Consider the following 27,754-nt stretch of genomic DNA (forward strand, 5'->3'; position numbering starts at 1 on the left):
TCTGTCTTTGCAAACGCAAAAACCCCCAAATGCTCCCACACCATCTTTTTCAGCTTCCTTCTGGGGGGAGGTATTGTAAGTGACCAATGCCCCAAGACCTTAAGCAAAAAAGCACTGCAAAAATATTGGTGCCAATCTAACTGCCCTATTTCTACAATTTGTGTGTGTCCTCCAGGGACCAGTGGGGTCTGAACATTTTTTAAATGCTACGAGCAAACTCAAGCTGCCAAGGAATGAGTCTGCAAACGGCGTTCTCTTAGATCTCCCAGTCCTCCCAGGGAATCAGTTACGCTGTAACTTGTATCCTAAACAGTTGTTTTACACTTTCTTAATGGTTACAGTGAGCTTCTTTGTATCTCCTAGATATTAATCTTTTCTCTGGTTTTTGAATTCAACCAAGTAAATATTTAAGTAACACAATATTAATATTTCTATTAAAACTGTTTTTTGAAACTAGATCAGTCATGTTCCATTATTTGGTGCAGGAAAACACAGGTGCTGTTTTTCCTGGGAGCTTGTCATTTGCTGTAGTATGGTGGGATGTTTTTGCTGTTTAAAAAAAAAAAAAAAGTTACTGAATGCACCACATGTGCTGTTGCTTTGTTTTTGAATTTCTCTTTTGGTGAATATGCTAGACTTCTGAAGTTGGACAATGATATTTTTTAGTATCAGTTTTTAGCTCGATGCCTTTCAGGGCAGGCGTGTGCTCAGTCCTGCTTGACAAATAGCTGTGTTCCGGTTGGTTGGTTGCTTGCAATCCGGTAACTTAAATCGAAACTACCAGCAAATATACCAAGGCTGTGATTAGGTGAGGTTACTTCTGGTGTGGTTAGTCAGCAACTCTTGTTCCAGGGTGCATCTCATTGGAACTAAATCTGAACAGGGAGTGTAGAAACCTGAGTCATTTGGGATGACTTCAGTGCTTATGTTGACTCAGGAGAAAAGAACACGCCAGCAAAGGAAGAGCACACAAGCTGTTTTATTCTATCTGTAATTCCTGTTGGTTTTTTTTCTGGTTTGGTACCAGAGTACTTGCGTTTTCTAGCAGCTGCTACCTTGCCGTGACCAGGCAGCGTGACTTACCCTAGTAACTCTGGCAAGATTCTAGTCGATGAAGTGGCTTTTACCTGTATGTAGTGTCTGAGCAGCGGCTGCCTATGCTTTGTGTCTTGGAGGAAATTATTCAGTAAAGATGTCTACCTTATTTTCAAATACTCCCCCCCCCCCAAACAAACACACACATTTGTCTGTTCATCTTGTTTCTGAATTGGTTTTAAGTTTTTTTGCCTTTTTTTTTTCTCTTTGGCTTGTGGTTTTTTGCACTGAAACTTTTCTTGTTAGCTGGTTGAACTATACACTTATCAGCAAAGTCGGTTTACCAACTCAGTGGCTCCTAGCAGACTTAATACATTATCAGTCTGTCTCTTTTCCTGCCTTCTGGTGCAAGGATATGGCTTTCATTATGCATATTTCTTAGTCTTTGACAGCTGGGGGCATATATGAGTTGAAGTCTGTTTTGTGTAAAATTAAGTAGCATGGATTTTGTTTGCTTATTCAATTAAGGCATTTCCACTAACTTAATATATTCCTGAACCTTACAGAACTTGAAAGAAGGAGATAATTTATGCCACTGAAAATTGGAAGCCTCCCTTATTCTCTGCCCAGTAGTGTTTATCTTCTATATCTAAAAATTCTGAAAGATCTGATGGATTTATTTTTTTCCTAATAGGCACAGGTTCAGGATAGTGATGCTATCTCTTCTGATCATAAAACATTTAAAAGTTCAGCAGAAATCTATCTGCAGGGAGCTCCTTAAAGGAAAGTGACCAAAGCACAGTCTAACAGGATACGTCTTCTCAGTTACAAACACGATAACTCACTCCAGTATGTTGCACCCAAGCAGCTCTTTTCCTAATAAAATAAAATAAGGGCTGCAAAAGAATATTGGAGAGAAGAGGCAGCTTGGATTACTGTTGAGTTCACCTCTTGGTTAGGGAACCAGGTCACCTGACAGAGTTGTCTGTGTTGCCAGCGTCAGAAGGATTAACCTCTCATAATCTCAGTGATTTGAATAAGAGATTTTGTTCCTGTCCTCACTGCTCAGTTCAAAGCAGTGCTGAGCAGAAACTTCAGTGAATCTTCAGCAACGTGTCTGTATTGGTCAGCCAAAAAAGGAAGAAATAGATTTTAGAAGATTTCTCCTAGCTGTGTTTTTTAGCAAATGGTTTTAGTGTTTGCATGGTAAGTGTATATAGGTGGAGCTGTTCTACAGAATCAGGGAAGTTGGCTACGTCCTCATTTTCCTTTTTGTTTAATAGGTGTTCTGTTACACAAATAGTATCAAACCTATTTCTCCATCACCACAGTCTGCTTTCCACCTCCCCTTGGAAAGCAAACTTTTGACAACGGCATCATCTCTTGGTTTGTAAGCACAACATAACGAAACTTCAGTGTCAGTTTTCCCACTTCTCAGGAAAAATGTAACTGATTAGACCAATCAGTCAGAGGTGATGCTTGCCTGCCTGTGCTAGGTCAGGCCAAAGCTAGGAGGGATTACTCAGTCAACTAACATACGTGTATCTACCCTTAAGGAATGCTAGTGGTAGTGATAAAGGACTTACCTCTGCTTATAGCTCCACAAAATTTGAAGAAGGATTTTCTTTTGTGTACTGGGGTCGTGGGGAGGCTGTTTGTTTTAGGTTGGTGTTGTTTGGTTTTTTTTTTTTTTTTTTAAACAGTATTTGCTGTGTCAAACAAGGAGCAAAGCATCTTGCCTCTGAGTGACAGTCCCTTTCTTCACAGTGGAGTGGTATGGTTTTGCTTGGGTTGTCTGCCTACTTTAAAAATCTGATACTGTTGTCAAGAGCAAAGATGAGGCTAAACTGTGAAGGGAGGTCTCTGAAGCACGTGTTCCACCATGCTATTGAAGAAATACCAAAGTGGAATTCACCTGAAATTGCCTGTTGGCACACTCTTAAGTCTTGGTTATATTGGAGATGGAGGAGATTTGGTGGTAGAACAGACCTTCTGAAACTCTGCTTCTGAAAATGTCACCTCTGGTCCCAAGCCTAGAAACTGGGGACATATTAATATATAGAGTAGGTACTGCCATATCATTCTGTCATGGTCTTTCCTAGGAATCATCTAGGTGTTTGTATGGACAAGGTACCAGCCTAAACAGGCTTGTTCTGCAGCACTTCCTATCATGATACCCCTTCTCTTAGTGCAGACTCCTGCTGAAGGTGTGGAGCAGTGTTCTGCAGGGCAGAAGATACTGGTTCGGGACCCAAGTGCAAGGTGTCACTGGTGTCAAAGTGGCTCTCAGGGGATTTCAGTGTCCAGTTTGAACAGTGGGACTGTTGGACTTATTCAAACAACTGATGTTTTGGGAACACTAAATTGTGAATCTGATTGGCTTTGTCATGGTGTTGGTGTGGGCAGAGGCAGTAACCACAAGGCGAACATCTGTGAGGTGGCATAAAGGTCTCTGTGGAGCATTGTTTGTGATGCTTTTGTGTGACTTGCAGTTCATGTTGGAGAAACGGGGCAGGAGAACTGACACTTCAGAGTCTTTCCTTGGTGAAGACAACTGTCTGAAGAGAGCCTGAATGCTCCATTAACTGTGTCAGAGCCCGGGTCTTTGGCTTTGAGTAGCAAATGGATGTTGAGGTGACAATTAGCGGCGAAGTTAAATTTCAGGTAGGTGTTAATATGTCTGTGGGAAGGTTTAAGAGGAAGGAAAGCACAATTCTAAATAAGCATCTGTATAAGTATGCTGGTTCTCACCTTGCTAGAATTAACTTGTCGGTTTGCGCTGAGTTTGTTATTATTGTCAGGGAAGTTGCAAAGGTAAGTAATGAGGTAAAGGGCTCTCTGGAGAGCAACACGCAGACTTGGCATACCTTTGATGTATTCAGGCACAGGCTGTAGGGCTCTTGAGAGTTGGAGCTAACATTTTCTGCACAGCCTTTATGGATGGCAACGGGGTGCATTGCTAGAGGAGAGGGTTTTGTCTGAGCAGTGGGAAACTCTCATTCCAGAAAGTCCCAAAGCTGGCAGAAGATGGCTTGTGATTCTCAACTTGTTTTAGTTACCTGAAATGTTAGATGAGCTCAATGGTTGATGGGCTTTGTGTTGGCTGGGGAAGTGTCCTGAGACTGCCTGGCTGCCACCCGGAACTGTGCGACCGTGAAGGCCAGAGAAATGAGGATAGACAGCCCCATAGCCTGGAAGAACATCTGCAGTGACGGGAATTCCTGGGAGACTGTCCTGGTGTTGGGAGTTCCAGCACAACACGTTCCACTCCTTTTCTCAAAGTGCTGCTGCCTTCTCCTGCAACAGCGTTCAGCCTCCACCTGGAAGTAGAGGCGTCTGCACTTCTTTCATTTCTCAGTATATTTCATGTAAAAACTGGATTTTTTTCTGTGGGCTGTTGGCCCTCTGGATTCACTGGCAGTGCTAATCTTTTTCTGAAGTAAAATTCAAGACTTGCATGTTCCTACTTTCTTTACTGCTTCCCAGCGTCTGTTTCCAGCTTTTTTGGCTATATGGTTCATAACTACTATTTTGGCTATATGGTTCACAACTGTCGCCCCCCCCCCCCCCCCCCCCCCCCCGCCCCGACAGAGGAAACCATATTGTCAGGCTTTTTTAGGCTGCTGTTTCTCTGAAACCAGTTGAATGCTTCCTACTGCCTTTCAGGAAGCTTTTTCCGAGATCAGCTCTAAGTAAATTTCTTGCAGCTTCCTCACTACAAAGCTGAAGTTTCACTAAGTGCTAATGCTTGATGTAATAATGATTTGAGCTGTGGTTTACAAAATAACTTGTCAACATTTTAAGCATTTTACTGGTAAGATCTCTTCAGACTGTTTTGGATAGCATGGTCTGCATGTTTTAAAATGCTGGAATCCCCTTGCAGTACCTAACAGTCATGGTGAACTGCTGGTATAAGGATCCTGGAAAAGCAATCTGATGTCTGCTCTAACTCTGGGGAAGGAACCAGTTGCAGACCTCTTCAGTTTTCCTCTTGCATTTTGTTCCCTGTCACAGCTGCTTTCTACAAGTTGCATACATAGGTTCAGTTCCATTTTTACTGTCTTGTGTTCCTCTCATAAGATGCTTTATTTTCAGTTTGTTTCATCAAGATACCGGTTTGATTTTTCTGTCCGAAACTGTTCACAACTGCAATCCCCTTGGCGTGTCTTCTGCAGCACTATTTATAATTTTTTTAATTGCTGTAGCATTTTCTTCACCTGTGAATTTCTGTTGCTGAAATAGTTCAAGGAATATTTTAGGTTAGGTGAGTTCTTGAGCTAAGCAACAAACAAGAAAGCAGATGAAACTCTGCAGTTCAGGAGGTTGAAAACCTGTGTGATGTTAAGTCAGTGTGTCAAATCAAATCTGGTAGAAGATTAACCTGTAAACGAGACCTAGATGTCTCTCTTACCTGTCTGATTTTATTTTGTCATTGAAAGTGTTTAGAGGCCTACTTACATTAACTGCCTACTACATTAAACCATCACAGAAAGTAGATTGAATTGTCACCCCTTCTGTTGCATGAAAGACCTTTTAAAGAAGCAGGGTCGTTTAAGAGAAGGCTTATAAGGCCTGAGTTTTACTGAAAAAAACCCAACAATTAAACCTTTTCAAAGGGTCTGCAAAGCTGATCCTCTGTTTCAGGTATATTGTGAGAATGTGTTTTCAGTTGGAATGTTTGCAACCACCAGAAAGGGTTTCCTACGAAGCTTTTTAATTTGTTTCTGTGTAAGTTATCTAGTAACTTTGGTAAGGATGGAAAAAGCAGAATATTGTGAAGCTCTGATGCAAGTGGAGCCGTGCTGTGCACGCTTACCAAGTTTTATGCAAAAGCTGAGCTGAAAAGTGATGGTATCTGCAGGAGGTGTGAAATTACCTGGTTCACTAAGGTGATCAGACTGGATGATTGAGCAAAATAGTCAGATATATCTTTGACTGTTTCAGCAAACTCTATTAGCTGTGGGTTTGCTCAGTTTTGTGTGCATTGGTCATTGTGTTGTCCCGCTAGCTCTCACAAGTTTGTGTGAATGAAACAGCAGTAGGGAATACTCCAGATACCCTGCCACTGTGCTATGTCACTCTGATGCCCATGGGCTGTGGCAGTGATAGAGATTTAGACAAGACAATGATATGTAGCCTTTATATAAAAAAGCTAGGCTTTTTCTGGGTAGATTTCAGTACTCTGCTCACCAAAGTTCGGCCTGAACAGGTGGTGAGATGCTCTGTCTGTAGCTGTGAAAATTCTGGCAAGAAACAAATGTTGGGGTGAAGCTTAGTAAGCAGAATGAGGTGGCAGCTTCAGTGTCACATCAGGGCTGGAAACATCTGTCATCCCCAATGTATGGGCTGTGGAGGGAAACAAGCCAAGTGCTATCTGCCTGTGGGTTGTGACACCTGTATGCGTGCAAGCCCTGGACCTTAACTGTCCAGAGAATTTACAGATGAACAGGGGAGCATCTAGTGAGATTTGGCAGTGTGGAGGGTTACTGGGATACGTACTTCATGTAGTACTTTCCTGGATTTCCTATGTGAAATGGTGCTGAAGTTAAGTAGCGTTAGTATTGAGCGTGTCTCTTCTTAGCACAGGAATCTGGAAAACCCTTCCAAGAAATCACGCATGTCCCAGCAGCTATCAGTCACTGTCCAGTGGGCAGAAAGGGTGGAGTGACCGGTAGAAGGCTGTTTGTTGGAAAATGTATTGTAAATCAAATAAATTTAGTAGCTTTCTGGACAAGGTAATGAATTTGCAGATCATCTGAACAGGAAGATGCTAATTCATGTGAATTAGGAGGGATTCTAATTCATTCTCAAGCCATCTGCCAGAATGGAAATCCTTTGGGTAGGTCAATTTGCTACCACCGGCAACAGAATAGAATTCTTTTCTTCCCCCTGCTCAGGATCCGAGAGTGATAGTAGTTGCTTTTTAAATGTGGTTGGTCGCTGGAGGGGCCATACCTTCCCTTTGTTTGACATGGTACCCAGAGCCTGGAGAAAGGTGGGTGAGGTTGTCCTGTGGCCATTTAGGGCGGTCAAATTGAAAATGCTCTGTGCTACATGAATGGGAACTGCAGTGTAAAAGTGCAGGTTTTTGGTTTTGGTTTTTTGTTTGGTGGTTTTTTTTTCCTCTCTTCATTTTGGTGAACTATTAAAAATTGATAAACTTTTATTGTGTCCATTCCACTTATTCTGGAGTACTTATTAAAGCAGGTGGATCTCTTGGTTTGGATGAATTTATTTAGTGATGGATGAATAAATTTAGTGGCACTGATGGCTTGCTGTTGAGGCTATCTGGATTCCTTCACAGTTGTCTCAGCCAAACAGGTTTTTGAAGGACTGTTTTGGGTATTGAGAAAAATTCTGCACGTAGATGCAACAGAATTCTGCAGGTAGCAACAGAAATCTGTGCTGCGTTGCTGCTCTGCCAGTCACCAAGCAAAGTGGTATTTCACGGTGGCTCTTCTTCCTCCTGGCAGCGGAGCATTCTCTGGTTAGCCCGGCCCTCCACTCACACCAAGCAGTGACAAAATGTTGTCCTCTGTTTACTGTGAATGCAGTCTCAGCTTTTATGTCTGTCGATACAAGAAGGTACCCACTGTGTTTCCGATGCGTCACTCTCAGAGGGAATATGCTGGGGCATAAAAGGCTCTTTCCCACTTGAGTGGAACAGTGTTTATATGTAAACCAGCCGTTTGTTTTCCCTGGCAGAAAAACAAAGTATAAAGTAATAAATGTGATTTAAGTTTCTTGTCTCTCAATGGCCCTTGAGGCTGAAGGAATCTCTCAGCTGCAGTTGGCACCCCAGCTCAGCAGGGCTTTGCTGGGAGGAGATGGAGCCCAAGCAGACCCTGTGGTTACAGCAGAGGCTGCTGAGGTGCTGGTGAGTGCCAGTGGGTCCCTGGGGCCTCCTGTGCAATTATCCTGCCTCTGAGGTGGTTCAGGAAAATCTTTTCCTTCTGAATATAATTAAGCTCTCAATGTATGAGAATGCAGTGGAGCCTTTCTTTTAAGACTCATCTCAGACTGGGAATACCAGGGTGGCTATGATGTGTAGAATCTTCGTCACATGCTTGGAAAACCGTTAAAATGCTCTTTTATCCAGCTCTTTTAGAGTTATGAAGGGATGAGAAGAGTTTCGTGACACCGTTAGTACTGCTCTTCTGCTGTGGCACATGCAATTGCATTTAATAGTATGCCTCAGATGCTGCTGGGCTTTTATAAGGATCATGTGAAAAAAGCCAGTGACTGAGTTAAAATCAGGGATGAGGTCACTGCATGGCCTCTGCTTCCTCCGACTTGGAGCATCTTTGGCTTCAGGTAGTGGGAGAGACAAGGGTTCCTCACCCTCCGGTGGGACGTGAGGATGTGCAGAGGCTGCACATGTAAAATGTTTTGATTTCCAGAGGAGGGAAAGGTCCTCGTGTGCCAGGGTGAGATTGCCTGGGACAGAGTGGTCCTTGTTTGATGTGCCAGTCTTGCGCTGCTTGCCAGCCTGTCATGGATTTTATGAATTGCTTTCAAGAGCTGAGTAGGAGGTTGTGGGTTTCTGGCTCTGCAATGAGTACACATGCTGTAGCTGTTGGTGCACGGTTCAGACAGCAAAATTGTTACCAAAGGCTCGGTTACAGAAAATACAACGGACCAGAAGGGCTAGAGCACAGTCTAGCCCTGGCTTCCCTCCACTCTGTGTCCTTGCTGCAGGGTGCACAGTCTGTGAATTTAGCGTGTTGACTTAGTCTTGAGTAGTATGCATGGTTTGCCATGGTCTCTTACTTCTGTAGCTTAAGCAACCTTTGCACTTGGTGCTGTGTACCACTGTGCCCTGAAGTCTGAGCACCTGGAAAAGGTGAGAAAAGCACAGAGTGAAATGGAAATGTGTATTGATTTTGCTGTATATCTGGGGACCGTTACTGTAGAAGTTAGAGTGCTCTCAAAAACACATTAATACTGGATTCATGTTTTACAGGGAAGAAGAAACTATTTGTCAAATTGCTGATCGTGAAAGTGCATTTTGAATGCTCTGCTTTTAGCACTGCATTTCTTTTTAAGAACATTAATTAAACTACATCCTTTCATTCTTTTAATTTCTCCCACAGCCCCTCCATGGCACTTTATTGGCCTCTGTGTAGGGATGTAGACTTTGTTGTAGTGTGGTGAGTGACCAGCACGTAAGTCATGTGCTGGATTTAGTTAGATGTAATCTTTTCGCCATCTGCTCAGGCACTCCCATGTTTCTGCATCACTCTGATTTGCAAGCAAATGTTAAAGGTGATCTCGAATCTGCAGACGTTCAGAACGCCACAGCTCCCTTTCACTGAATATGAGCATGTTCCTGCTGAGGAGGTTTGAGCAATGTGTTGTCTGAACCTCGCAGTAACTTGCCATGCTCAATTTTAATTCTCTGGCTGGTGGATGGAGCACCTAGTCAGGAAAAAAAAATATCCTTCAGGCTGATTGAAAGATAAGTGCACAGGAAGAATTTCTCTGTAGAACTGAGTTTAAGAATACTTTGATACATGTTCTGCAGTTGTTTTTCCACCCTCCCACAGTGATTCTGGACCTTTTTTGCAATCTCTGGCTTGTATTTGTCTTCCTTAGTCTTCAGGGGTCTGTCTGACTCTCCAGCCTTTTGTAGCTGACAGCTGTAGAGCATATGGAATTCTGTTGTGGCTTTTTTTTTTTTATAAAGTTGCAGGCAAGATTTCAACTTTGTTTGTTGTCTCTTGATTTAAAGTAACATCAAATGGTGAGAAATTCCCAGAGGAAAAAAATCCCTGGATGAACTGAACGTTTACATAAGTTTTCTTTGCTTTTCTATCTGTCTAACTTGCATGCGGTTATTTCAGTGCAGTCTGTCTGATTTCCAATAGGTCCTTGAACTGAGGTGCAATAGCTGTATCTCTCGTATGCCCAAGTCTTTTTTAGTGATTAAATGAATGTTCATATGCACCATGAGAACAAGTGCATCTCTGCGCATCTGTATTGTGCAGTGCTTGTACATGGCAGTGCAGAGGGCTAGGTCTTGCTTTCCTTTTTAATTTTCCAGCATTTTTATTCCCTCCCTGGTGTCCTTCCCATACAGTCTTGCGCTGGCTAGAAGAATTATGGTTCAGCATAGCTCAGTGTTTGCTTCTGAATGGCTGGACTTTCTGTGCTGCCCAGTTTGCTGAGAGAAGCCTTTCGAAACTGAATGGAATTTAACATTTCCAGAGAGTTTAAAAATGCAGCTTCCCCAGAGCCCAGAAATGCCTGCGGGCTAAATGGGAGTGAGTCAGGAAATCTCTGAGCTAGACTTTGTCGTCAGGTTTTCGCTTTGTGGCAATGCAGAAGCAACAGTGTGGTAAAACTTGGTGTTGCTGAGTGCGCTAGGGAATGGTTTCCTTTTGTGATACAGACCTCATTTTATAAAATGTACTGCTTCATGTGACTCGATGTCCTCCTGTCCCTGGAGTAGCAATGAGTTTTCAGCCTTTGTTGCAACACTCCGAGTAATTAACTGGTAGTGCGTCAGGCTTCTTCATGAATTCATTACTTCTTTGTGTCCTTTCTTGAGCACGTGGCATAGAGGAGCTCTAACCAGACAGAAGGAGCAGGTGTGGGTACAAAAGTTTCCCTAGGGAAGCTAACCTTATTGTGCCTTTCCAAAGCCGTGGTCCCTCGGCAGGGCAGCGGCATGGCGCAGTGCAGTTCTGTGCATTGCACCCGACCGGTGCATCCTCTGGGCTGATGAACGGGCTGGGTCTTGGCAGTGTTTAACGGCTCTTTCCAGCTCTCACCTGTTGTATGGGGAACTTGCAGTCTCATGGCTGGTCCTGATCCTGACAGCGCAGCTTGTTACGAACTGGGAGAGAAACAAGCTGAAGCTTACTGTGCATCCCCCTGCCCTCCTCCTCATTTCTAACTTCCCTCAAGCACATGCACTTCTTCCTTTGTCTCCTGCTTCTTGCAAAGATGCGGAGAGGGGAGGATTGCAGGGAATCTGGTATCTGCCCGCTCCAGGGCAGTATTTCATGAAATGCCTGCTTTTACGTGGTAACCAAAGGCACCTAGAAAGTGGGTAGATTGCCCTGACTGTTTCTCAGCTGACCGATTTGGAGATTAAAAAGCAATCCGCTTCTTCAGTCAGCAGGAACACTGGCCCCCATGACTGTATATTTTGCTTGCACCATTAGTTTTATCATCAGGAATGCTTCAGGCCCTGAACCTGAGAGAGAATGAACCTGTTTATTTTGGGCATAAAGGCTCATGGGCCTTGGCAGGTAAAGCTACAGCTCTTCTGCCTTCTCTTTGAGATGCCTCTGGCTCATGCTGTATCTGGTACAGCATTTCCTTCGTGCAAACATCTACCTGGACTGTAAATGCTTGCAAATGCGAATTTGTCAAATAGGAAGGGTGTTCTCCAACAGTGGACGCCATTGCAACTCTGTGCATGTAATTGTGTAAGGGCCATTATTATTATTTTTCATGTTCCTTCCTAGAACATGTATCTTGGAAGTTAGACTGTGTGAGCCCTTAGTAGGTGCTAGGTGCTCTGTTTTCTGGAGGAAACCACTACTCCAGTTTTTAAATCTTTTTGCTTTCTGTTATATCTTGCTTTCTAGCTTGTTAACTGTGTTTTCTTCTTGGTGTTAGTTTTCTACTGGGAAAATTAGCTGGTGCCTAGAGATGTCTTTTCTTAGTGCTTACACGTAGCAATACCAGTGGGCCTATGAGCCTGTCAAAGAGAAATGTAAACAAAATCTCCCCTAGGTAGACATGGACCTTCCCCATCTGGTGAGATAAGAACTAGTGCTGTTTTATGTTTTAACCATTGTTTTTGATAATTTAATTCCAGGACAGTATTTAACAGAGGAAAGCTTGGGAAAGTGACATCTGAGTTTAGACTGCTGCTTGTTTGGCGTAGTGGGTTAGTTTGATTTACAGATGTCATGCTACAGAACTGCTATTCAGGCTTGGTTATTTTCAAGTTGTGGTTGAATGTCTACTTTCCACTGTTAGGAGAGATTCTTTGTTTAAAATGAAATGTGTATTTCTGCTGAAGTGTCTGTAACTTTAAGTGAGGTGGTATGAAGTGATGTCTTGCTAAGCAGCAGTAACTGCTGGTTGCAAAGGACTGGTTTTGAAATTGCTTTGCATTAGACATATCACATTGTTTTCCAAACATTAATCTTGTGATTGTTTTTAAAATGCATTTTTTGAGAGGTGACATGGGGTACAGAGGAGTTTTTGTCTCCAAATCTGGCAAAATGTTAAAAATGAGTGTGGATTTCCAGCTACCTGGCCTCTGCTGTGGCTGTTGTCCAGTTAATGCGACGCCCTGTGATGCTTTGACTCAAAGGAAACTGTAGCAGGACAAAATCACTAACAGTCTCTCTCTCTCCCCATCCCCCACGCCCCACCCCACCTCCCGCCCCTTTTCCTTTTTTCTCTTTACAGTAAAAAAAGCTAAACTGCAAGGACCACCAGGTAAGTCATGCTTTACTGCTTGTTTGCAGCTATGTTGACACCTCCTCTCTCACTTCTACTCATGCTGGTCCCTCCAGTTTTCATTTACCTCCTCTTGGCTCCTTCATGTTCTTAGGAGTGACAAAATCTACCCTGAAAATCAGGCGGCCTGAGTTAGTAGAAAGCTTGAGGCTGTGACCTGCTATCACAGTGCTAAGAAACCCCTGCTCACCTGACCTAAACGGGTGATGGATGAGGAAGTTTGGTCCTTTACTGTCACCAATTCCCACCCCACCCTGCCCTTTCCTCTCACCCTTCCTCTGTCCCTGTTAAAAACAGGATCTGAAAATCTCCACCAAGCAGAACTGTTGTGTGTGTGCCTGCCTGGGTTCAGTGCCTCCTCAGTCCTGATTGGGATTGCTGGATGGTGCTGCAGAAGTGATTCATTCTCATACGTGGCAGTCCATAATGGCTGTGCTTGGGGCTGAAATCCCATCCACTGGGTTTTGTGTCTGCATAATATAAAACTGAATAGTTAACAGTCTAGGTGACTATTTCACTGTGCCTCAGTGGCTAGCCAGGGATCCCTTAGCAGGCAAATACATTTATTGAATGAAATCTGATGTATAGATTACAAAAGAATAAGCAGTTTTCTTCTGGAAAAACACCTACTCAGGCATTTAGATCCAAAGCAATTGATCCAAAAGCAAAAGCTGTATTCATGACTTATTTGTTCAGCTTTATTCTCTTGATATAGCCCTCCTCATGTTATAGTGGAACATTCCCAGGACTCCTTGTCCGTACTCCATGTCAGGTCAAGATCTGTGTGTGCACTGACCTTGAATTTCCAGGGAAGGAAGGCTGAGTGCCCAGACTGGAAAGGAGATAGTGTGTACTTTATCCTTTCTCTAATCAAGTAGCCTGCTCATGGCTGCAAAATATTTGTCCTGTAGTCTAGGTTTAACTCAACCAAAGCGTGTGGTTTCACTGACAAGCCCAGTGACCCAGGAGGATGCAAGTGATGTAGCAAGATATGAGGGTACCTGGCTTGCAGTGAATCCTGCTTTTTCCAGAGCTGCTGGATCGTATCGTTTCCATTTCCTCCCTTTCTGTTAGGATATTTCAAGCTAGGTGCTGGGACAAGCAATAATAGCCCACAGCAACGACGTATGCAAATTTTGACAGTTTTAAAACGGACTGTGATCTAACTTATGCTGGGAATAGATGTAGCAGAACATCGAAGTATTAAAATATGCACATTGCTTTCTAGCTACTTAGCATACATCTTGTTCCAGGCTTCATGAAACTAGTAGACAGGTCTAAGGTGGTAACTCCTCTTCGAAGGGAGTTTGTTCATTCTCAGATGCTGAGACTCAAACTTTGTGTGGGTCTGTGCTTGGCTGCTTTTGATTTTATTAGCAAAGAGATAGCAGCAACTAGGAAAAAAAGTTGTTTCAGGGTTTTTCTTCAGATCTGAAATAAAAAGCAAAATGTCTAAATGAAGCCCGCCTTGTCAAAATGTGAGTGCAGCATGGTTCTTCTAGGTCAGGTCATCCAAGCAATACAGATCAATTTTAGCACATTTAGCATAAATCACTGTATTTTCCTTCTGCTCCTGATTGATCTGTAAAGTTATTTGTGGATTCATGGCTGGAAAACCAGGTTGGAACTGGCAGAGTGGTTGGGCCAGAAGGGAAGAGATGATACAATCAGCCCAACTGCTTCTTGCTTGTATGTTTTGCGAGTTTGTTTCTCCCTCTGGGTGGTCTGCATGATGGGGCCCTGTTCCTTCAGACTGTCTCTTCTTCCTCTCATCTTCCTTTCAGTAACCATCTTAAACACGAAGTGTCTGTGTTCTTCAGGATTTTATACTCTTTCTCTGTCCCTGACTTGCTGCAAGTGCATGGTTGCTTGGTTTTGTTTGTGCCTGAATTTCTAAAAAACTGTGATGGAGAAATTGATGGCAAGTGAAAAACACCTTGCACATTTGGCTCCATAACCCAGTGATGTCTTCCCACATGGACTTTTCATTTTGGGTCCCCCTGGGATGCAGCCTATGGACTGAAAACCTTGAAATGTTGCGCTTATGTGATGAAAGGGTGTACTGAAGGAGACAACTTCTGCCTCTCGTTTCCCAGATAAATTCAATACATATGTGACCCTGAAAGTGCAAAATGTGAAGAGCACGACTGTAGCTGTGCGAGGTGACCAACCCTGCTGGGAACAGGACTTCATGTTGTAAGTATGGTGCAGCGATGGTTTGCTTGTGGTTGAGTCCTTCCACAGCATGATGTTTATACGGAGTTGCTATTGTGTGTATAAATTGGAGTACTTGGGTAAAATGCACAAGTCTGGTGACAGTCTGAATCATTTGCTTTTCTGTGTTACACACTGACCTGTGGTGAAAGAGATGTGTGTTGGGAGATTCTCTGCCTGTGCCACAGAGTGGCTGGAGTAGCCTGTGCTCTTTAATAGCACAAGATTGCCTGGATTCCTGTTCTTAGACCTGTGTGTCAGGGTGCAGTGAGGACCAGCTGCTCCCACGGCATCAGGCAGCCAGAAGCAGAGTGTGGTAGGATGGTTGGTAGAGCAAGGTCCTCACCAGCCAGGGCCCAGTCCCACAGCACCTCAGCAGCATCAGCGGAGCTGGCCTAAGGATCAGGCCAGCGTGTGCTGAGAGGTCAGCTCATCAGACAAGTTCGTAGTAATGAGGCAGTCATTAAAAAAAAAACAAAAAAAGTCAAGCTGGGAGTGTAAGTTAGCAAGTCAGGCTCAGGGCTGCATCTGGTGGTAATAATCAGGGTCAGGCATAGTCCAGTAATTTCCAGTCAGTTCCATGACAAGGCAAGTCTGAAAGCTGGGAAGTCAGTCTGTGGGTTGATGGGGTCAGTGATCAGACATGGGCAAGCTGCAGCTAAGCTGGAGACAAGCACACCTACAACATAGCTTAGGCAAGGGCTAAAGACCCGGAGCTGAGCTTAAATGGGCCATAGGTAGAGGCTGTGGGTGGAGGACACTTAGTGTGGCTGGTCAGGGTGATTAAGGGCCATTGTTAGTGCACTCAAGGCATTGACAAGGTGGTCCTGCTTCCCTCAGTGTGAGAGCTGCTCTTGTGTGTTGATGCTTTCTGCCACTGGCCTAGGGCCCATGGATGTGTTTTCTAGCTTCTCTGTGCAGCTTGAGGGGCTGCCGGTCCCTGCCATGAGCAGCAGAATGAGTTCAGCTCTCCTGGGGTTTCTGGTGCAGTTGGCACTTCTTATTTGCTCTGGTCCTTGTAGTCCTGACATGTAGCCAGGGATTTCCCAGTATCTTTTTAAATGGTGGAGGGTTTTTTTTGCTGCTGGATGAATGACTCATTGATATGTTGCATCTGCTTTGTTTCTATAGCTTTGTGAGACAAAGTGAACTCAAGTTAGTAAATCCTGGACCTCCAGGATTCTCTGAAGGTGGCATGGACGGTGCTGTTGCAGGGGTAGTGATGTTGTGTTGATCTTGTGGAGTCAAAGCTAGTGCTGCTGGTCTTGAGTGGGTCTGAGCTGTTTACATGGTGTCTGTAGCAAGAGACCCAACGTGGGATTTTGTGAGTATGTTTCACAGTCCAGCAGCAGTTGGTTCTCCTCTGCCAAAAGTGGGGGGCTTTTGCCTCTGGCTGAGGAGTTCACCTGGGTCAGTACTGTGTTGTTATAGCTGTGCTCCCATCTCCTTTCCCTGGTGGCACCTTGCTTTTGGAGCAGCACGTGAGGTCTGTGCTTCTGCACAGAGTCTGGAGTCTATGCTTTAGCATCTGGTGACACACGTGTGCTTCTGAATGCGACCATCTTCTGAACTCCGCAGTTTCTGGTCAGACAGAGGCTGTGGCTATCACTGATGTAAACGGTGCAGGACTGGGGTAAGGTCTGGGACAGGGAATTGTACCTGTCAGGCAAATCATGTGCTCGTACTCAAACTACTAACTCATTCTTCCTGTTATTTGTGCTCATCCTGTAGACAGGAACTAGCTTTAAACATGGCCAGCTACAGAGAAGGCTGCTCACCAGTGACTTAAGAATGGCACTTATTTGTGCTGGGTGACAGCTGTCATGGTTGCTCCTCCTTCTTCCCCTCAAACAACTCCTGGAACTGCTTTCCAGTATCAGCTGGGAGCTGAGTTAGCATGCTGTAAGGTCACTGTGCTGCTCTGTAATTAGTTGCTAGGGGATATGAAAGCAGAATATTGGCTGAACCACCTCACCATTATCGTCCCTGCTTTAGCCAGGCAACAGCACAGTTGTTCGTATGTTGATAACAGAAATATTACACATGGCAGGGAATGTGTTTTGCATGATTCTGTGTACATTAATTTGTCCCAGGAGAAATAACACTGATATTCTAATACTACTATTCACTGGTTTGCTTTTTTTCTTTCTGGAGTTTGAAAAGGCTTTTGAACACTTTAGTTTATTTTCCTCAGGGAAAGATGCTTTTATTGTCTGTATTTGTGTGTACCTTTTTTATGAGGCACAGTAGAAGAACAGACTACAACAAAGAAAATGCTTTTTATCTGTATTTGTTGTTTTTGCTTCCAAACTCCTTATGAGACTTTAGAATCTTCTGAGACACTTCAGAATCTGAGACTTTGGGGTTGTTTGAGATTTGCTTGTTTACCAGACCAGTAAAACACTTTTAATGTGTTCTTTGGGGACATCTTCTAATTTTGAAGCAGCTTTAAAAGGACTGTGTATTTGCAGCAAACACCTCTTGAGTGAAAGTGCAGACTGATGCTTAGAACGTGATGATTACATCGGTGTTGAAGTTTAGGAGTGTTTTTCATTTGAATTCTGCGTGCGTGTGGAGAAGGAGGGGCACCAGATTCCAAAGTCAGCTCTTTTGTTCTTTGAAGCTATTCTGCATCTAACCAGAAGGTGGGGAAAGGGAGGCACAAAGGCAATCAAAGCCACTGTCCTGAAAATCTGTCCCCCCAGTCCCCCCCCGTCCCCCCCCCCGTTCCTATCTGGTGGCCTGTCCTGTGGAGTTCTGGATAGAAGTCTGTTGGGTGTCATATGATCAGTGTCTTGCTCTGTCAATGTTTGCTGAAGCAAAGAACGTGTCTTTACAGCGTGCCTGATTTCTTCCTTCCCTTCCCTTTCTGGTCTCATGCTAGTCCAGCCAGCAGAAAATCAAGTTGCTTCTGTTGTTATTGCAGGTTTGTGCAATCAGAGAAATATCATCTTCCAAGAGGCAAGTGGTGGGAGGACAGAGCAGTGATGGGTGCGGGTGGCTGGTTGTTAGTTATTGCTGTATTAAGTAGCCATATGCAAACAGAGGGAGCTGGAGACTCAATTTCAAGATGCTAGCAGTAAACTGATAAGAAGCCTGTGTAATAGCTTCATTTTGAACTATGTGGACTGAGTAGCCCGAGTAGTGGACACTCCTGACCTCAATTCCTGTGTCTTAAACAAGAACAGAAACACCTGGGTTTAAAATAGGTGCTAATGTTCTTTGCTGTAGCTGTAGAGTTTGTCTTTAACTTTGTAGATAGAATGTTCTGTTTTAAAGTTGTAAGAAGTCTCTGGGACAAAGCTCAAATAGGTGCTGGAATTGGCAGCAGGTTTTTTTGGGCCATGGTGGCAGTCTATAGAAATTAGTGACTAACGTGCTTTTAAATTCCCTCAATAACCTGAATGTGGACATTTGAAAGGAAGGACAGCAGGCAGTAGCACTGTGTGTCCAAAATACCTACTTTTGGGCATTAGCTGTTGCACTAAAGGAAAGTCCTGAGCTCAAAGAAGTAGGAAGAATAGCCTTTCTTCATGATAAGTGTGGGACAGTTGCATATCAACAGGCGGACTCAGGATTCTTCTCTACTTGTTGCTTTTACCCGCAGTTCAGGGTGAGCAAGCGCTATGCTGTTCTTAAGCAGGCATATTATAAACCAGCATGGCTGGGGGGGTGGGATAAATGGTATGAACAATAGGGAAGAAGTGGATTTGAGATACATCCTTTCCTTACCGAGAGGGAAGGTGTTCATGAAAACCTTCAGATAAGTATTTCCACGAACTTGGCACTCGGTGGTCGTGTGGCTGTATTGCCACTGCTTGCGGCTGGAGATTCGCATGGCTCCAAGCCTGTCATTGTCACACAGAGGAAGAAGTTAGTGCTGCAGCAGAAGAGGTGCAACACAGCCTTGAGCAATAGGTAGTGCTGCTGATGCAGCTGTGCTGCGTTTGGGACTGTTACTTTTGGCATGTGGCAGCTCCTCTCGCAGATAAGTACTGGCATGTTTGGACCTGCCGGAGTGTGCTTGTGTTGCTGTGCTGCCAAGTGAAAGGAGACACCCACTTCATTAGGAATGGGGTGCCTGATGACAAAGAACAGCTTACCTCTAGGTTTTGGCCCAAGATACACTTCCTGCTCCTGTGTACATAGCTGCAGAGACAAGTTCCCAACTGGCAGTGTCTGCACGTCATAGTTCAGGGTTTTATTTTGCAGTCTTTGTGTAGTTATTTAAACTGTGAGAAATGGGTCATTAGAAACTAGCGTTGCCTGTGAGTGTGGGACACCTTGACCACATCCTTCCAGAAGCGCTCTGTAGCTTGACATGGCTGTGTGGAAAGAGTTCACTGGTATAGTCATGGTGGTAACGCAGAACCTAATTAGATTATATTCTGCTTTTTTCTCACCTGTGCTGCCTTTCCTTTTATTGCAGTGAGATCAATCGGCTGGACCTGGGCCTGATCGTTGAAGTATGGAACAAAGGACTGATCTGGGACACGCTGGTTGGGACTGTGTGGATTGCTTTGAAGGCCATTCACCAATCTGATGAGGTTAAGCTGACACAGAAGCTTTATTTTGACAGCTCCAATGTCGATAGTTAACGTGTTACAAATCTGGCGTGGTGCAGCCCAGGACTGTGCTCCTCAGTAAAACTTCCTCTTGCAAAGTCAGGAGGGCTGGGTGAGGGGGGAGGTCTGTTGGCATCATGTTGCTTTTGTTTTTGAAGGAGGCTGCCAATAGACCAAAACTGAGCTTAAGTGCATATCCTTGGTCTTATCTCATTCACATGGACTCAAAAACCAGGGCTTAATCTGTTAAGGAACCCATATCATTGATAAATGTCTGAAGTCTTAAGGACTGACTGCTTAGTCTGATGCTCAGATTTTTTTGAGTTCCTGCTGCAGACAGATAAAAGACAATCCGATCTTTGAGGCAGGTCCAGGGCAGGTCTACATCGCCATTTTAAAGCTTCTGGCTGCAGTGTTGGAAGGTATGTAGTGGTGCTAGTATGAATTGGAAAAGGTAGGAAATGGGTTGTGCCAACGTCTGTAACTGTCCTAACTACTGAATTTGGCAGTTCTTACAGCTAAGCAGAACATGTTTGTCTTTTTACCTTAAACTTCAGGGCATTTATTTAAAAGATCATTGAATCTGAGTAGAGAGAGAGCACTTGTGTGTTCTGTAAAGGGAGGTGAGGGGGTGGATGCCCAGCAGTGTGGCCATAAGGTCTACCTGGTGCTCACTTCCTCTGGCTGTCTAGTCCCTCCTTGGTGCCTGCCTTTGGGGACTTACCTTTGCAGTGACACTGAGAAGGCAGTAGCTCTGCTATGAGGTGTTTGCTGCTGTCTTGGTAAAGGCCGTTAAGATTTGGAGGAAAAGCTGCCAGCACATGCTGAATAGATGTCATTTGATATTAAAATTGGGTATTGGGCCTTAGTAAATACTGTAAAGCTCTTCCTGAAGTCTTTTTTGTTAGAAAATGTGTGAGAGTTGCTGCATAAGGGCCTGCCAGACTTGAAAATTCACCTGTGGCTTGTGATTCACAGGAAGGTCCCGGGGAGTGGTCTACGCTGGAGGCAGAAGTTGTAATGAAACATGATGAAATCTGTGGAACCAAAAACCCAACTCCTCACAAAATTTTGCTGGATACAAGATTTGAATTACCTTTCGGTGAGTGCATTTCAATAACTTACCCAGCGTGCTGACAATGCAGAGGAAGTATGTTGGGAGCAGTTTGTGTTTTATAGTGGTGTCCACTCTCAGTTCGGTCAGAATAGTTCAGTGCAGATCAATTTGCCGGTGTTCGTTTCCTGTTTGGCTTCTTTCTAAGAAGATCAGAATAAACAGGGAAGATGCAAAGCTCTCCCAGTGCTGGAATGTTTAGACTAGCAGCAGTTTAAGAAACTATTAATACTATTTCAGGATTGTGCAGTCAGACATTTTGTTCCTGAGCAGGGAACATTAACTTCTTTGTATCTAGACAAATTTGGCTCTAGAAGAGGTCAAGCGTGTTTTAGAGTTGTTCTGTGGTAGGTGCACTTAAACCCTGTTAGAAGTATGCAGTTCAGTTAGTGAAACATCAGTGCTGAGTGCTCCTGAATATTATCGTTAGCACAGTATATAAATAACATGATGTTATAAGAACTGCCTTTCTGGCAATTACTTGTAGTTGAAATGCACAGAATGTGGAAAGTAGCTAAACGAAGCAAACCCATCTCAAGTAAAGTTGAGTGTGAATTTTTTGTGATTTTATTTGAAAAATATTTTTATTTTATTTAAAAAGAACAACCAACCAAAAAAACCAAACAAATAAACAACCCCCAAAAGTAAGGCCTTAGCCAGAATGCATCCAAGGCTTACGTAGCTGCTCTTTCAAGCTCTTAGCTGACTCTTGGGACCAAGAAGAGAGATGATGTTTTTGGAGATTGTGGTGGGTTTTTTTCTGCATTGGGCAATGAAGTGTTTCAAAGTTGTCTGTCATTGTGAAGCTCATCTCTCCCCCTCTGCCTGTTGCTTGCTTTTTGCTCCCAAGCCCCTAGCAGCGTGAGCAATTTGTATCATGCTCTAAGCACAGGTGGAACATTAGTGCACCCACTGGCATTTGGCCAGCAACTGTCAGGATTTGCCATCTGTTGTGGAAAAAAGTTAGGTCATCTGTTAGTCTCATACCCCGCTTCAGGGTGCAAAGGAGGATGCAGGCTTTGGCCCTGCAGCACTACAATCAATACAAATTGTATCTTACGCTTTGAGTGTACTATTTTGAGTGCACGGTCTCCTGGATGGTGCAATTCGGGGCGAGTGCAGCGTTTCATGGATGTAATAAGCGCCGCTCTTTAACCACAGTCCAGTGTGTAAAGGGGAAAGTGTGTCTGACACCTGCCTTGACAACTAAGCTGTCTGAAGTTGGTCTGGAGCCATCCCTCTTCCTCGAGAAAGTGTCCTGGTGATGCACTGCTGCTGTGACCCCATCAATGGGAAGTTCATTACTGGAATTGCTTGTTATTTAACGGGAAGTACAGCTCACTTGATTTCCTCGTGAGGTGGAACATCGGTGCTTTGGGGCAAGTGTTCAGGCTTCTGGGAGGGAGGGGGCACAGCATACTAGCTGAAGTCAAGGCTTGCAGCTGCTACCTCCTCATCCAAGTTCATTCTGACACGGCTGCTTGTTAGCTGGCTCTGCTTTGAAAAAGGTGAAATTCCTGTCTCTCCCTGTGTATTGAGGGAGTATCCAAAAGAGAATTTGCTTTCTTGTGCAATTGATGTTTTGGACTGCATTACTTCTTGTGATTTTTTTTTTTATTATTTTTTTCAAGTATAAGAAAATGTACTCCCTGTAAACCATTATGTGTTAGAGCATCTGAATTTAAAAAATAAGAGTATTTCAGCTAATAGTGGTAATAGTGTGTTTTCTCCCTACAGCTATACTCAAAACACAGGACTCTGTTTGTTTTGGGCTTTTTAAAACATACTAGGTTTTATAGTACATAGAATTTTGAGAATAGGACTTCTGTAGAAAACTGAAAACATGAAGTAAATAACCAGCTTTTTGCAGCTCTTCTGTTTTTAACACAGTCGATCATTTAAAGCGCATCTATTACTTACTCCTTTGCTTACTGTACCAAATACAGCAGTGCAAAGTTCCTGTTAGTCAGTATTGAAGGGTTTTTATTTTAGAGTGGGAAAAGCTGTCTTGCCTGTCCAGAATGGGTGCATCAGTTAGCTCTTTCAAGGCTTCTGCTGCTCTTCATTTCTTGCGTCTTCTCCGTTTTCAGTCTGTCCTGCCATGGCAGGGTCAGAAGCAGGTTGCAAAGCAGCAGCCACTAAGAGTGTGGGACGTTCCTCTAGAAGATAGCATCTACCTCTACCACCTTCCTTCTCCAGCAGTGGTTCCTTTCACACAGTGACTGAACACCTCCTGCCATCACCTCTAGGATAGAGAAGGGCCCTGAAAGATGGATGAGGCTCTGTCTCCCAGCCATTGCAGTACTGCGAGACTTAGAGGTAGCTCAGCTCGCAGCACTACCTCCGTATCTCGATGCATTTGCAGTTCAGTTTCCCTTTAAGTGGAGGGCAGCATTATGGACTCTTAGTGCGCCACATGTTAAGACTTTGTTGTCATATGAGCTGGGAACTGCTGCTTTAAATGTACCCAGAGAACTAAATGAATCATTGATCTGCCATGTAAGTTCTTAAGTCAGCAGCTCTGTTGCTGTAGAGGCAATTTTTTAATAACAGCATGTTTGGAGTGACGCTTGGGAACATTGTGTATCATGTTTGGTTTCCCAGGTGAAGATCTCCTGGCTACTGTAGATATACGAGAACCAGAGTGATCTGCATGTGCATATACAGCTTGTGCTGCTTTCCAGGTCTGGTAAAATACAGCTGTCCGGGATAGCAGCTTTAAAAAAAGATTGTGTGTTATTCTGTTTGGCTGTGCTTCCGAGCTTTTTCTATCCCTTCTGGCTGCTCTGTTTCATTCAGGTTAGATGATGCATGCAGATGCAGTACCCCAGGTATTTTAAGTGTTTCATTGTATTTAGGTGTAGCTTGAGAAGTTTTTAAGGGATTGTAAGAGAGAATAAATGAATTTGAAAACCAGAACAGCTGAAGTCTTTGGTGTAAAATGTGATTGTATATGCAAAGAAGTTAGAAACTGGTTTGTTGTTTGCACTGTATGTATCCAGGATTAGTTTTCTGCATCTGCTTCCACCTGGTATGTTCAGGATTCTTTCTCCCTGTTGTGTCTTCCCCTGGTACTCTGGAGACTGGCGACAGCTACAGCTGAAATGCAGAACGTGCTGATGCTGCTAGTGGTAGCACATGATGAGGGCAACTTAGAGAATATTTTTTTTTTTCATATGAAGTTGTTTTTAAAAGTTTACCAGGCTTAGAGTTGGGAAGCAATCATTTCCTAACAGGGCTAGTAAGAGCCGTAAACTTTACTGATGTCATCCAGGAGTTAAATTTTGTTAATGCCCAGATTTCCAATGGGACAAAGAACATCTGTGGTGGCCTTGGTATGTCTTCCATGTGTCCCATTGCATGTTTCAGATGCAGACCTTGCATTTTTTTCAGTAGTTTCGTTAGTGTGACACTAGCTTGCCATGTATAGGAAAGAGAGCAGATTTGTGGGCCCTTCTGCAGTGAGCATCTGTGTGCAATGGACTGCAGGGCTGGGGACCAGACTGTCATCTTATGTTCTCTGCCAGCCCTATGTTCTTAAATGTTCAATCTTGCAGAAGAAGAATGACTGAATATCCTCTTCTATAAAAGTGCAGCAAGGCGTGAGCATTTTGAAATGTGAAGTGTTAGTGAGAGCTGATATTAACCCCTAGGGTGCAAAGCATTTTTATGCTTGGTAGTCTTTTAAAATGGCAATAAGCTGCCTTCTTGATGGGAGGAAGTGGTTGTTAGCAAAGACAGGCTGGAGCAGGTTTCTCCACCGATCATATGTTTCTTCTCAGGAACAAGATAGGCATATCAAGGAAGAGAGACAGCTTATCTTCTTGTTTGGTTTAGAAAATTTGCTGGTAGGGAGAAGACAGTCTCGCTATTACTGTCTTGCTGTAGTGAATGTGTGCTGGCACAGACTTTCCAAAATGCTGCTTTTCAAGTGTAAAACTGCTGTTTGGAAGCACTTTTAATCTGTCCCCCTTTTTCAGAAGTGCAGTGGCTATGTGCAAGTCCCTCACAGGATGGAGTACTCAAAAATGCTTTTGGCGACTAATCTATAGCAGTTTGGATCTGTGCCAGGCTGTTTCTAGTGGATAATTGGAGTGAAAATGCTTTTAGTGTTCTCACCGCTCCCAGGCTAGAAGCATGCTGATCTGCATCCGGCCGTCAGGTGGAGTAAATGCTTTGTTGTTTTTGTGTCTTGGGAACTGCACAGAAAGAGAAACGCTCGGCTCTGCGAAGTTATTTCAGTGAGGACTTGTGAAGATTCCCATACTTCTGAAAGGGAGGAAATTGGGGCTGAGAAGAGACAGAGGCCAGGTGAAGGCTTGTAGGAAAGTGGGGAGAAAAAGGGTATCGCTTCTGCTTCCAGCACTTGTTCTCACTCATGCTGACCTGAGGGATGCCCCAGCCCAGGACTTGCTACCTGGAAAAAACTGAGGTGGCAGAAGGTGATGTGCAAGGACTAGAGCAAGGACCACCAAGCCCGAGGGGAAGAAAAGCTTTAGGGCTGAAACTCCTAGTTACTGCCAAGATAGAGATCTGTAAACAGGAATACTGTTATGTTTAGGCACCTGAGGGGGGGTCTAACTATGAGTGAAGTCACCTGTATAGATCTAGCAAATTCTCCACTAATTCCTTCCACAGCCTGGTAAGTCTCTGTGCTGTTGTGTCCCCATTTCTGTGGTGGTGCAGTGTATCCAGGTGGCATGGCCCTGGGTGCACTGATAAGTTTTAATGGCTCTGATTAGCCTCACCTGGGACCTGCACTCATACCCCCCTGCTCGTGGACCCAGGAGACCCGCTTCAGCTTAGCTCCTAGCCTTTGATCCTGAGTGGTGCTGTGCGGCTTACTGATCTCCCACCTCAGCTGCAGCTGTGTCTGTGCCTGCTGGTGGACCTCATAGATCCAGGCCCAGATGTGGACTGACTTCCTGGCTTGACCACCAACCTGTCTGGCAACCTGGGCTCCTGGCTATGATCTCTGGGCCTGCCCGGCTCACCTTCCTCAGGTGCTGTGGGATGGGCCCCTGGCTAGTAAGTCCCTTGTCCTGGCAGCCATGGGATCTCCCTTGCTTCCCCTTCCTTAGGGAGCAACCAGACCTCACTGCTCCCTGACACCAGCGGCCCAGAGAAGACAGGGAGTTCAGCTTCCAGTTGAAGATGGCAGTAGGAGCAAGGACAGTAAGGCTTGCCACATTTCTGTGTTGGCATCAAATTAAGAAGCCCTAAAAGCTGGTGAAGTTACCTGCCCATCTCCTCTCAGTTCTAGTTCTTCAGCAGTTTTGTTTCACTGACGTATGGCCTTACTCCTCTTGTTTACAAAGCATGATGTCAGCAGCATCCTGAGCTGGCATCAGATGGCATCTGTTTGGACTAGTTCAGCTTTTTATCTTTAAGCAAAAGTTAATGTAGCAGAGTAAATGGTACTTGTAATCAAAGGTCAGCAGTGATGTAGGAGCTGGCCAGTGGACATGGCCTTGAAAGCAGTCAGTTTGTAATCTCAGCACTAGGGATTTTCTGTTCTCTGTGTTTCAAAGAACCAGCTTCAACAAAACAGCTGACCAGGGCAAGACACAAATGGATCATGAAACTAAAAATTAGTTATGAACTGCTTCCTCAAAAAATCAAGAATTCTGTCTCATTGGTCATTCCTTCTTCTGACCAGGTAACAACTCAAGTTCATAGGCCAGTTGCTTCATATTTAAGATTTGCTTTGCAGTAACTGTGCTGCCATTAGTATTGATGACAAGAGCTTCTCTTAAGATCAAGGTGATGTCCTTAAAGCAGCCAGTATCTAGGCAATAGCAGATTTTTATCTCTGATTTGCGTAAGAAGCTGTTTCAATAGAATAGCAGCAATCCTGCACTAGAAATCGGATAGCTCCATTTATGAAATGGGTGCCTTGGGTATGAGATGGGAGCAACAAATCCAAGAGACATATGGTGCTTCTTGGTGCCTGGGCGTGCCACTAAACCGTGGTCCATGGGAAAGCATTGAAGCCTACCCTGAGGCTTCAATGTTGGTGGTAATCTGTTGCTTCATCCCTCCTAGATCTCTTTGGTCTTGATTTCAGGCTCCAGGGTTGAGCTGTTTTGACTCTGACCATTAGTCCTCTGTTTGTGAGTTTTTCTTCATCTTTCAGAGAAGTGATGATGGCTTTCAAAGGCAAAATTCCATAGGCTTTGCTTTGATGTCTGCATTGCTTCAGATCCTTGTTGGAGTTTGTCCTCCTAAATCTCATCAGGTTGTATGCTGATAGCTCTTCGATTAATTGATGTCATCTTTCCAGATCAGTTCTGTCCAGATTTCCTTTGAATACCATCCCTAATTTGTCCACAGCTCATCTAATAAATCTGTGCAGCTGTGATCTGCAGCCCTGATGATCAAAAGCATGTATGTTTTTCTGCAACTACTGTAATTGTGGAAGGCTCTCTCATGTTTCTCTTGCCTTGTTTTCTAATACCATGTAACAACAAAGCAACGTGCTGTGCATCAGAAAGAGCAACTAGCTGTGTGTATTATTAAAATAAATTAATTTGCTCTGCCCTCAAGCAAGGACAAATAGGTTGTCTTTTTTTCTACTTAATGCAGGTTTTCTAGAGTCAGGTTCTAAGTTTCCAGTTCCGTAAAGCTTTCTCAAGTGGGGCCTGTTATATTCCCCTTGTTTGGGTGAGACTAGTTGCATAAAAATACAATGGTGTTTCTGTTACAAAGGTGTGGACGTTAATTCATAGTCCAAAGAAATGCCTACTCCTGAAACTCCAAATTCCACTGAATCTGGCACGTTACCTGTTCTTGTTGAAAGCAGTTCGTGTTCTGGTACCTGGCCACTATTATCTCCAGATGTTTTGGGGTCACTGCCTTTGTAAGATGATGGTGTGTGTGGCTGAGAGAGGACACATGTAGGACAGATTACCCTTTAAGTATAAGAACAAAGCAATACTTGGTCCTCTTTGAAAGCATCGTAGGTCCCAATGGAATACTCACCTGCCAATAAATTTTGTTCTTGTTTCTCTCAGGAGTAGTGGTGGCTGTAACTTTTAGAACCACCTTTTTATCAGGAGATCATCACAGCCTACTTCGCTCACTCTTGCCAACAGATAGTGTAGCATATCATTATGGCTGTGCTCATGGGGTACAGTTCATTGCAGGAAAACTTGTTAGATGTAAACTTGGCTCCTAATGAGGGACCTGAGAGTGTAAACAATTATAAGAGATGGGAAAACTAGCTGAACTGGTATTATACTCATCCTCATTTGTCAGCTTGCAGGGTTATTGTTGGTGTCTACCTGGAGCAGTCCCTCCACTTCCTTCCTGCATCAGCTCTGAAGTTTCTGCGTTGGTGCAG

General features: G+C 44.0%; 1 protein-coding gene across 12 annotated transcripts in view; it reads left to right on the top strand.

The window, feature by feature from the left end:
- The window catches only part of UNC13B (unc-13 homolog B), a 228,072-nt gene that overhangs the window by 14,454 nt on the left and 185,864 nt on the right, over positions 1-27,754 (top strand). For all 12 annotated transcript variants that reach the window (XM_080371269.1, XM_080371259.1, XM_080371267.1 and 9 more), the window contains exons 2-5: positions 12,469-12,498; positions 14,616-14,715; positions 19,163-19,280; positions 20,277-20,400. In XM_080371269.1, the coding sequence (XP_080227395.1) occupies positions 12,469-12,498; positions 14,616-14,715; positions 19,163-19,280; positions 20,277-20,400 (372 nt within the window). The remainder of the gene's footprint in view (positions 1-12,468; positions 12,499-14,615; positions 14,716-19,162; positions 19,281-20,276; positions 20,401-27,754) is intronic.

This window comes from Falco punctatus (genome assembly GCF_963210335.1).
Source record: "Falco punctatus genome assembly, chromosome: Z".
NCBI classification, from domain to species: Eukaryota; Metazoa; Chordata; class Aves; order Falconiformes; family Falconidae; genus Falco; species Falco punctatus.